We start from the raw sequence: 12,147 nt of genomic DNA, 5'->3' as shown, positions 1-12,147 counted from the left end.
GCTCTACTCAGTCATTGGTGCATTGAGCTGCACATTCAGAGGATTGAGAGTGCAGGCAGATTTGGGTGAACTGTATTCAGTGGAGTACAGTTATTATCAGGGTTTCTGTTATTGGTTTTTTGGTAAACAGGTACAACATTGTGCGTAAAGCATAATGGCAAATCAACAGCAAAGTGATGTATTCACATATTTGTCTAAGGAAGACAAATTGGATGGCACGAACTACTCCTTGTGGAGTTATATGCTGAAAAATGTGCTTGTGGCAAAAGGTCTTTGGGATTTTGTTAGTGGTGATGAACCACGTCCAAGTCCATTGGCTCCAGAGACTCCTCCCCAAGGGGGTGCTCGTGGACGAGGACAACAGGTACAGGCTCCAGGACAGCCATTGCCTGTTCAGAGAACAAATGCTCAAAAGACATGGGATGCCAGGGATGCACAAGCTTTGTCACTCATTGCATTGTCAGTACAGAGGTCCATTATACCTCATATTCGTTCAGCTGGCTCTTCACAGAATGCATGGGTGACTTTGGAGCAGATGTATGCTGCTCGTAATGAGGCTAGGATCTCATTTTTGAAAAGAGAGCTGGAAAATCAGAAAATGAATGAAGGAGATGATATGTCTAGCCACTTAAACAAGCTGCAGGATTTGAGAGAGCAACTCATCAATGTGGATGAGATTATTCCTGAGACACAGCTTGTGTCCACCATCTTGCACTCTTTGCCAAGATCTTACTTGGCTTTCCATACCTCTTTGAACCTCAGCATGAGGAATGCTGTTGAACCCCTCAAGTATCAGGAACTTGTTGCTCTCTTACTACAAGAGGAGCAAATGAGGAAGAATATGAATATGAACACAAATGCTGAACAAGCATTTACTACAGGTCAAAAGGGGAAAGGAAAAACTCAGCCAAAGAGTGCAAATCAAAATTCAGGTGATGGTGGTTCTTCACAGGATACCAAGAAAGGTGATGGACAGCCCAAGAAGAAGGGCAAATGTCATTACTGTAAGAAGCCAGGTCACTACATCACGGAATGTAGGAAGAGGATTGCCAAAGAGAAGGCAAAGGAAGCTGGGATGTCAGTTAATGATACTTCTAAAGCTCCTCCAGAGACTGCTTCTTTTGTTGAGGACAGGGATTACTGTTTTTATACATGCAGCTATGATGCCTCTTGGTCTTCACAGGCACTCAGTTTGACAGAGCATGCATGTACTTGGTATTTTGATAGTGGTGCCTCAAAGCATATCACATCTCGCAGGGATTTGTTTAGTCATGTTGGCCCTGCCCCTGTTGGCAAAACTGTTCAGTGTGCCAACAATGCTTCATATCCAGTTCGTGGCATTGGGGAGATTCCGCTCACAGCCATCGATGGCTCCATTCTCCGCCTTACAAATGCCTTATATGTACCAGGGATAAAGAAGAATTGGTTGTCCATTTCTTCTTTAGCACATTGTGGAATGTAGGTCCACTTTGATGATGATAAATGCATGGTCAGAGACAAAGCTAATGCCTTGACCTTGATGCTTACTGGTACATTATGTCATGGACTTTATCAGTTGGATGCATTTCAGCCAGTGGATCAGTCTGCTTATCATGCATTCACTCTTACTCCAGCTATGGTTGATGCGGAGTTATGGCATGCTCGCATGGGGCATGTAAATTTTGGGAGTCTTATGCTTATGCAGCGACATAATATGTTTACAGATCTACCTCTCATGGAGAAGCCTCCAGATCATATTTGTGAAGGATGTATTTTGGGAAAAATGCACAGGTTTTCCTTCCCACGTGATCAGGCTCTAAGAGCAACTGCAAAGTTGCAACTTATACATAGTGATCTTTGTGGTCCCATGCAGACAAAGTCATTAGGTGGTTGCTTTTATTTTGCAACATTTATTGATGACTTCTCTCGTATATGCTGGGTCTATCCTTTGACACAGAAATCATAGGTATATGATGCATTTTTGGCCTTTGTAGCACTTGCTGAGACAGAGTCAGGATGCAAGGTGAAGACTCTCCGTTCTGACCGAGGGGGGGAATATATGTCACATGTGCTGAATTCCTTTCTTGGGAGTAGAGGTATAAAACATCAGTATACTACTCCTTACACTCCACAGCAGAATGGGGTTGCAGAAAGGAAGAATCGGTCACTCATGGAGATGGCCAGATGTATGCTAAAGGCAAAAAGACTACCACATATCTTTTGGGTGGAAGCAGTAATGTGTGCTTGTCATATTTTGAATCGATGTCCCACAAAGGCATTGGTCTCTATTACTCCTTTTGAGGCTTGGCATGGCCGCAAGCCTTCTGTATCGCATTTTCGTATCTTTGGGTGTCTTGCATATGCACACATACCCAAAGAGTTGAGGAGGAAGCTGGATGATAAAGCCACAAAATGCATTTTTGTTGGGTATAGCCGTGAGAGCAAGGGCTACAGGTTATATGACCCACTATCCAGGAAGATATTCATCAGTCGGGATGTGATTTTTGATGAAAAATCAGAAATATCCATGGCTGGTTATGAGGCAAATCAGGCTGAAAATGATGTGTTTGAAGGTCTACTACCCATGGAGTTTCATTCCACAGTTGGTGATCCAACTCATGAGGGTACTGGACAGCCAGCAAATGATGTAGGTGGTGCAGAAATTCAGCAGCCAAATGAGCCAGAAGCTGAACCAAATATGGGACAGCAGGCACCACAGGTCAGACATATACCTAGATGGTATTTGAGGACATTACAGGACAGCCATTTAGAGGGTCCTCTTGCTGGTCGTACTCATAGGGAGACAAGGACCAATGAGCATGCACACATCATGGATTTGAATCTGGTTATGGCAGCCAGTTTACAGGATGATGATGAGCCTGATTCATTTGTGGATGCACGAGATAATGTGCATTGGAACAAAGCCATGCAAAATGAGATTGATTCTATTAAAAAGAATCAAACATGGGATTTGGTTGATCTGCCCAAAGGCAAGAAAGCCATTGGTACTAAATGGGTCTATAAGTTGAAAAGACATGCAGATGGATCCATTGACAGGTACAAAGCCCGTCTAGTTGCAAAGGGCTATGCACAGAAGAAGGGCATTGATTATGAGGAGACATTTGCTCCTACATCCCGTGTGTCGACACTTAGGTGTGTCATTGCATTGGCTGCACATCGTGGTTGGGTTGTTCACCAGTTGGACATAAAGACTGCATTCCTACATGGGGACCTCGAGGAGGAAGTTTATGTATTTCAGCCCATGGGATTTGCAGAACATGGTCATGAGGGGAAAGTTTGCAGGCTGAAAAAGGCCTTGTATGGTTTGAAACAAGCTCCACGAGCTTGGTATGCAAAAATAGATGCTTTTCTACTCACTCAGGGATTTGTGAACAGTCCATCAGAGGCCACTCTGTATGTAAAGAAAGAAGAGACAGATTTGCTGGTCATCAGTCTTTATGTGGATGATCTCTTGCTCATGGGATCAAATGATGAGAAAATTGCAGCTTTTAAGGAGATACTGCAACAGACATTTGACATGTCTGACTTGGGCCTTGTACATAACTATTTGGGCATACAGTTTGTGCAGGATAACAGAGGCATTGGGTTGTTGCAATCACGCTATGTTGCTAAACTTCTGGAGAAGTTTAAATTTCAGGATTGCAAGCCTATTAGTACTCCTATGGAGCCTGGGATGAAACTGTCACTACAAGATGACAGTGTTTCCTTTGATGCCACTACATATGCTCAGGCTGTTGGGTGCCTCATTTACTTGTGTAATACAAGGCCAGATATTCAGTATGCAGTCTCTCAGTTGAGCAGATTCATGCACAGCCCACGGTTGTCACATTGGCAAGCTGTGAAGCGTGTATTCCGTTATTTGCAGGGTACCTTGTCTCTTGGGTTGCTTTATCCTGAGGGGGGTGACATGCAGTTACACGCTTACAGTGATTCAGATTGGGCTGGTGATTTTGATACCAGACATTCCACTAGTGGAAATTGTTTCTTCCTTGGCGCTTCATGCATTTCTTGGCTAAGCAAGAAACAGACCACAGTGGCCACTTCGTCTTGTGAGGCAGAGTACAGAGCAGCCTACACTACTGTTGAGTGTGTTTGGCTGCGTCGTCTTATGACTGATATGGATATTTCAGTGGAGGAGCCTACACCTATCTATACTGATAGTCAGGGTGCCATTGCTGTGGCCAGGAATCCTGTGTTTCATGCTCGCACGAAACACATTGAGATTCACTATCATTTTGTTCGGGAGAGACTCCAGGCAGGAGATATCAGTCTGATCTACTGTCCTACAGATCAGAATGTGGCAGACATCTTCACCAAGGCATTACCAAGTCCGAAATTTGAAGCATTCCGCAGTGCTTTGAATTTGTTTCCTTTTGGTGGATGATGTACAGTGATCACATATCACTCCAGGGGGGTTTGTTGGGTTTTATGCTGTGTATGCACCCAGAGGAGTGCTAGTGATCATCAGTAGATTACTGGGGCACTTTTTACTTCAGTTAGTGGAGGTTTTTTCCCCCAGTTTAGTTTAGTTTCACTTATATGCAGTTTATAAGTGTTTTGGTCCACCCGGCACATTTATGGCCGGACATGTGAACACTTATCTTTTAGGGTCACTATCATGTGGCTATTGTACTTCACTTTTTGATTATTGAAGCATACAAAAGTCGTGTTCTCTCTCATCTTGGTTTCCACGCTTGCTTGAACCTGTGTAAACCCTAACCCTAACCCTTGAGTGCCTTCAGAACCCCCTCTATAGGATGCCGAGTGGTCACCCCCTAGGCACTTGTCACATTGCATGGGTGCCCCTAGGCGCTTGTTGGGAGAGTGGGCCAGCTTCACCCACAGACATAGGGTAGACGCCTCGTTTGGGATCTGAGGCCGCGACCTGATCACCCTCATCATCGACTCAGCCATCCCTCTTGATTGGTGGATCCCCTTCTAGGATCCTTCCCCCTCCCCCCGGGGTGGCTTGGCGCTTTCATGTGTCATGATTTCCCCCTAGGAGCCCTTGGATATGATGGGGGGCCACACTCATTTTCTTAGTTGGGCCCTAGGGGTGGTTGACCCTATCCCCCTTGGAGGACTACGGTGGTATATATATGTGGACAGAAGAGGCGCCTAGGGAAAACTTGAGCTACAAGCTGGGAAAAGCACAAAAAGTTGATATTTTGGACTGAAACTTGGGCGTCAAGCCTAGAAAAGCATAAAGTTGATATTTTTGGACAAGTTCATCTATTTTGGGCAAAAAGGAAAAGCACAGCTATTATTGAGCTAGTCGACTCTATTTAAGCAAGGCTTGGGGGCTGTTTTTGATCAGGCGCATCCATCCTCAGCCTATTGGAGTTTGTCTCTCTACTCTGCTGGGCCGACTACAGCCTTCTCTCTCTTCTCTCTTGCGCTGGCTGTCCAACAGCTTCTGGTGTCGTTCTCTTGCACTAGCCGTACAGCAGCAGAGATCCCTCTCTTCTCTTCTAGCCTTGTTATGGCAGATTTGGGCCTGTTTTTTGGGACTGTTCTGGAGGAATCTGGGACAGTTTGAGAGCTCTAATGGGACTGATTTGAGGCTTTGTTTTGGGGCTGTTTTGGCATGGAGTTAGGGGTTGTTTTTGGCTCCGTACCAGGCTGTTAAGACGCACATAATTTTTCCATATTTTTGTGCCGAAGTGCAATGTAAATTGTTTTAGGCCAATGTGGGTTCTAAGCAGAGATCCCTCTCTTCTCTTCTGGCCTTGTTATGGGCAGATTTGGGCTTGTTTTTTGGGACTGTTCTGGAGGAATCTGGGACAGTGCTAAGAGCTCTAATGGGAGTGATTTGAGGCTTTGTTTTGGGGCTGTTTTGGCTCGGAGTTGGGGGCTGTTTCTGACTCCGTACAGGGCTGTTTCATGGACTGATTATGAGCAGAATTCATGGGACTGTTTTGAAACAGTTTTCGGATGGCTTTTGGTGTTGTTTTTATATCTTGGCACTGGATAGATATCTGGGCAAGAGATTTGATGATGCTTTGTGGAGAACCTGGTGTTGTATGCACCCGCACCTTGGTTTATTGTAAAAGCTTCTCTCAATAAAGAAGTTCTTGGGGGGGGGGGGGGGGGGGGGGTGCTGGCCGTTCCGGCTTAGTGCGGTGTTTTTATATTGTTTATGGTTCTTCTGCTGTGTTTTCATGGTCTGTATTTGAAGTGTTGGTCTATTGCTCTGGGTTTCCGATTTTGGTGACACAAACTAGATTTATGTATATAACTTGCACAAGCAGCAGACATAAAAGAAAGCTTCCTCTGTAGAAATCTTCTAAAATCTAGTAGATGCCTCGCTAGTGGACTGGTAGGCCTTTGGCTTAACCACTAATAACATTGTGAATTCCCTGATCAAGACCGTTTTCCTTAGATGTAAAGGAAAAGCTTTGCTCTGATACCAATGTAACAGATCTGGGGGTTCACATATGATGTGATTAAACGCTTAAATAAAGGCGTATAGTTTATCCACATAAAACTAGTGACACACGTAAATTCTGGATACCACACTGGTTCGACTCCCCCCCTTCCTTAAGGATTTAGGGTTTTAAATTGAAAATTAGGGTTTGACAGAAATTTAGGGTTTTCGTCTGCAGTTCAAAGTTTCTTGCAGCAGTTCTGTACTGTCCGTACAGCTCCATACTCATGAGGTAGTAATCCGTAGTTGGTACGGATGACATGTGCCAGTCCATACAGCAGCTCTGGTCGTACAGCTCCAAGTGATGGGGTGAGAGAGGGAGTAGGCACCTCCTGATGTGTGCGTGAGATCCACCAAGCACGTGTATTTTTATGTTGCCAGCAAACCTGGTTTTCTTGAGTTTTCCCCAAAAGCCCTTGAAAGTTTTCAATGTTTGCTTTCCTTTACTTAGATGTGCATCAAATAAAGTTTCCCTCGTTAATACATGGGCTGGCCATCACTTCTCGGGCGCTCGCACTTTTAAAAAGTCCATAAATCCTGATGAGAAGTGTGTAAAATACCAAGAAATACCTGTTAATCCTGTAATTTTCAGAAATGGTGACAGTGTCAAACCCTTCTTTGAAATATTACACCATCTAGCAGCTTCAGTCCCAAGTCTCCTGTCCCGACACTATGATCTGACCCATGGAGATTGGAAGTGCTTATGACATGAGACATGAATTCCAAGTATCCAAGAAGCTGGAGGTGCCAAATTTGTAGGGAGTATAAGGAACTGTTTTTGGTTTAGGACCATCCTAGGGGTAAGGATCTATGGCTGTATCCATGTCCTTAGATGCGTATCTGCTAGATGGCTCTATGTGGTGCCTGGCTGTATATCGCATATGGGTGCTGTTGGTACTCTGGGAGAGAAAGAAAGATATATTAGCGTCCTCAAAAGACCCAAAGGGTCTATAAGACTTGGAAGTGATGCAATATTTACAAAATGATAATATGCTAATCTATGGAAAAAAATTGGGAAAAAAAACTGGAATGGAAAAAAGAGAGTGCTACCAGAACTAAACATGTGTGACAATACAAGTAGCCATGTCACTATACAAGGTGCCAGTATATACATATGGAATGTGAATCATATATGCCCCTGCGAGAAGCAAGGGGGGAAGGGCTGTGATGGTTTCCACTGCCTCATCTAGTGAGGATGCCATTATTCTCCAAGACTGAGTAGAGAGCTGCAGTGAAGTCCCCTCTCTGTGGTTGGGCCTCTCCATGACGCTTGAGTATGTCTTGGGTCTGAAGCTGGCGGGTGGAGGATCAGGATTCTGAGAGAGAGAGAGAGATTTTACTAATATCTACAAAAGACTCAATGGTTCTATGAGACCAACATGTGTTACAAAAGTTCATTTGTAAACTGTCAACACGGAAACAAGAAGTACTGAAAATGAAATGAAAAGAAGATCCACGTAGTATGCAGGCCTCCCACGTTCATGTGGTACTGAATGTCATGTGCACAGTGTGTATCTACCGTGTGCTATACGCATGCAAGACTAGTTTCGAGGCTTGGGGAAGCTTGGAACTAGGCAGGCTGATTGACGAGCTGAGTCAGGGATATACTAACGGGCGGGCACCCAAGTATGGACGGGCGGGCGGCCAAGTGTAGACGCCCGATGACCGGCCAAGAGCCTAAAAATAGGGTGGCCAAGGTTAGTTATTATATTATAGAGAGTCTCGCGAGTTTGTGAGAGCTCTATGGTCTTGGAGCCTGGATCTAGTGCAGACGTGCACCTGCTTTACGCAGCCGAGGCCGACAGCAGTCTCGAGGCCCGCGAGGGCAGCTTCGTGGCGGTATGGGACGTCACGAGGAGGAGATTGGTCGGTACGTCAACCTAGTTAGCTCAGCTCGTGGCTCGGTGGGGACAGTCAAGACTGTGGGCTTGCCCACGGCTGTCATGGTTGGGAGGTGAGTCAGGCCTGCACCCCCTTTGTTGTTTGTTGTTCGTTTGTTTGCAGGATTCGAGTTTCGAACCAAGATCGATCACGAGGGGATCCGTGGGGATTTGACACTGAAATTCCCGGATCGAGATGGCTAGAAATACTAGGGGTCCCCTGGTTCTTTTTGGCATGGGCGATGCAATCTGAAGAAGTCTGTACTGGATGTCTGAGAGGCATCTCGCAGTTATTAACATCTACAAAAGACCTGAAGGGTCTATGGGCCAAATAGAAGCTACCCATGATCCGTAAGTAAAGTGGATGCCTGAGAAAGAAAAATTAAGTTGCCGAAAGAAAGAGAGCGTGTTATATTAATGTCTTCAAAAGACCAAAGGGTCTGTGAGACCAGAAGTGGTACAATACATGCATGAAGTATCTGTATTATGGAATAAAGGGGGGGAAAAAACATTTTGGCTACAAAACAAACATCCATATGAGTGATTACATTACAAGGTATCCATTGTAGTTGCTGGAACAGGTGACTGGAAAACTGCTGGGCCAAGAGGGAGGTCAATGTGTATCTTCTGCATCTGTATCATGGAATAAAGGGGGAAAAAAATATTTGGCTACAAAAAAAGCATCCATATGAGTGATTACATTACAAGGTACCCATGTAGTTGCTGGAACAGGAAAACTGCCAGGCCAAGAGAGAGGTCAATGTGTATCTTCTGCATCTATGACTTCATACAAGCTCTTTACATCCGCTGCCTGTGGTGGAGCACTCGTGTGTCTGTGAAGGATCTCTCTGATCTGGAGCTGCTCACCTGAGACCTGTGGCAGGCCTCTAGGCACTGATGCATATCAATATAGAAAGTAATGCCCCGTCTTTAGATGTCTTTAAAAACCCCCTAGGATCATAATGTGCCATTACAGTTCCAAGTAGCAATCCGCAGTTTCCGCATGGTCTCATAGACCCTGAGCCCCCTATTTGGGGCACTGATCAACAATGATCACCTGTCCGTTTCTATTAACAGTCACTTTCTTGCTTTGCATGCTTCCATCACCTGGATCATGCCAGGCTTCCTCTGCTGTACCTGTAACGGTGTGAAGCCATCTCCAATGTAAATCTTGGTAGTGCACAGGGGTGCTCTTTTTTTCAGAAAAGCCAATCAGGAGTGCATACTTAAACTCGAGTAGGAAAGGCGTCTCCAGGGTCATATCCTTCTCTGAGGGCCTCTTGTTTGCACGTTTAAAAGAGAGAGAGAGAGAGAGAGAGAGAGAGAGAGAGATTATAACTTCAAAAGTTTGCCCTCATAGGGCTCCTTGGGAAAAGTGACAATTCAGATAGATCGTGTTGTGATGCTTGGAAAAGTCAGTGGACAATATACACTCGTTCCAGATACAAACCGGGATGGCACTTCTCGGACTCTTGAAATTGAGTTTCAATGGTCAAACTGTTAAGACTTGCATCTAGCTGTGCTTGGGGCTACAGATGCGCTCTGTAATTTTAGTGTATTTAATAAGCTATAGCTGAATCTTCTCAAAGGTTTAAAATATGATAGTATCTTTTATATTTTTGGGGGTTTGGAGCTTTGTGAAGCATTGTATATGCATTGTAATTTTGCAAAATTCTTTAGATATTTGACTTCAATGTCTCACAAGGGTTTTGCAGATTTAATAATTTAAATGAAATTGTTTCATTAATGCAGGATGCAGTTTCGTTTTTTCTTTAAAGTTTTCATGCTAATGCTTAGCGATTTAAAGCCTTATTGAGTTGGCCTTGGGGCATCAAATTAAAATGAAAAGTCAAAGTGTGTGCATGTATGTGGACACAAGGCAATCCCTTATTTGAAGGCTTGCCTAGAGATGAATCTGGGGATAAGAAGCCCCTTCCAGTCTTCCTTCTTTTGAATCCTTGAGTGGACTCTTTTGTGCATCCTTGAGTTGATTTATAAGTTTCACACGGATCCTAGGCATAGAAAATGGTGTAATAAAATCTGGTTTGGCAGGCCCATTGCATAGCCCATATTTCATTATATGAGAGGGGGCTATACTACCTACACATTATGCCATTGAATGAACAAGAGGGTATGGGACTTATCCTACATTGGTACTAGTGATACATATTCTTATCTGTGCCTTTGGGTCCTGCCCTTCCCGAGGCTGTAGCATATGTTTGATGTTTCTTCCAATAAACAACAAGGTTGCCTTTTGTGGATGTTTAAACTGTAGCATTTGTTTGATTTTTCTTTCAATAAACAAGAAGGTTTCCTTTTGTGGATGTTAAAAGCTTGTTTGTTTGTTTGTTTTGTTTTGTTTTGTTTTTTTTTTTGGGGGGTGGAAATAGTATTTAATATTTAAACTATGAAAATATATACAATATGATAAAGGAGGGAAGGGATGATCCAGTAAGTCAAAAGTAAGCAAAAAGCAGCTGTCTAGGCATAAGCTGCACTGCGACAAAAAAGACTGTAATCCCAGGTGATTGGAGCAGCAGCACAGTTGAGCTCCCTCAACGTCTGGGAGGGTAATGAGTAATATATATAAGACCCCATCTGCAGGAGTTTTTGCTTCATGAATGTTAAAAGTTTTAACAGATCTTATTTGGTTTTTTGTGTAATTGCACCCAGTACCTATATTTTCACACTAATCTCTCTATTACCTATTAATTAATCAGTTACCATTAATTAATAGCTTCCCTAAGGTTTTGACCTTAGTCAGAGGTCCAATAGTAGGTCTGCCCCCTCTTCCCACCTAGGAAGTGATTGCAAGTGCGTGAGGCATCTCTTTGATGAAGTATCCACCACGATAACATGTATTAACAAGGTACACGTTAGCACCACCATTTGGGAAGTCTTAGGGCTTAGTTTCATTTTGATGTCTGCTTTTTTACTATGTTGGCTATACCCAAAGCTTTGTTTGGTGCTCTAATTAGCGGGTCACACCTTGAAAAGCATACGTAGAAAGTGATGAGCTTGTGTTTTTAAGTTCTTAAAGCTAGTACACTATTAAACTATGTTTTTCTTTCATTTTTATGAGGAGAACGTTAGGGAATGCCTTCATTAACGTGAATACAAGCATGACAATCTTGAAAATCAGCAAGAAATGGTCATTGGATGCTTTATATAAAGGTGAAAATTCTTATTTATGCGTGTGTTTGTCCATACTTTTTTGTGAACAAGAAATTTACTCAAAATCTCAAATTTTGGTTTTTAAACTTATTTTTATTTTTGAATCAGAATTAGGTGTCCACCATTTTTTGTGTTAATTTTCATGTACGTTGCTTAATTAAGCACTTACTATTTAGACATTTGCATTAGGAAAACTCGTAGATTCACTAATTCTATAAAAAATAGTGGGTTTTCTTGTGTATTTGGAGATTTAGGTTCACAATTTGCTTTATTAGTCAATAATTACATTAGGAAAAGCGATATTAATGGGGACTAGTTAGTGCATAATTTGGGATAATAAACTTTGCAAGGCAATTAAGCTTCATAGGAGGCTATTGGATAGAAATTGAAAAATCTTTAAAAAAGAGATTAATACCATGATTAATTTGGATCACAAAGAGAGGCAAAGTGAGAGCTCTGATAACAACCGGTAAAGAGTACGCAATCGAGCACAACACCCAATGACAAACCTACTAAGAAGGGCAACAAGAAATGTTGTTTTAGGCACATAGGAAAGCAAACATGCAAGGGACAAAATCACGTCACTTTATAATGGTTGCATATTCACTCTTTGATATTAATAAAAATTTTTTTGTGGGTGCATCTTTAATTTTTTTTAAAAAAAAG

The 12,147-nt window shown here is 43.0% G+C and overlaps 1 protein-coding gene across 4 annotated transcripts in view; it reads left to right on the top strand.

Annotated features, from left to right (window-relative positions):
* The window catches only part of LOC147636597 (protein CELLULOSE SYNTHASE INTERACTIVE 1-like), a 46,345-nt gene extending 36,291 nt beyond the window's left edge, over positions 1–10,054 (top strand). For all 4 annotated transcript variants that reach the window (XM_086800026.1, XM_086800029.1, XM_086800028.1 and 1 more), the window contains exon 8: positions 9,668–10,054. In XM_086800026.1, coding sequence (XP_086656152.1) covers positions 9,668–9,811 — 144 coding nt within the window. In that variant the 3' untranslated portion in view covers positions 9,812–10,054. The remainder of the gene's footprint in view (positions 1–9,667) is intronic.
* The last annotated feature ends 2,093 nt before the right edge of the window (positions 10,055–12,147 follow it).

The sequence above is a fragment of the Cibotium barometz genome, chromosome 7 (genome assembly GCF_041138505.1).
Source record: "Cibotium barometz isolate CiBa-2024 chromosome 7, ASM4113850v1, whole genome shotgun sequence".
NCBI classification, from domain to species: domain Eukaryota; kingdom Viridiplantae; phylum Streptophyta; class Polypodiopsida; order Cyatheales; family Cibotiaceae; genus Cibotium; species Cibotium barometz.
The sequence above is the reverse complement of the archived record's forward strand: the minus strand, read 5'-3'. Positions and strand labels throughout refer to the sequence as shown.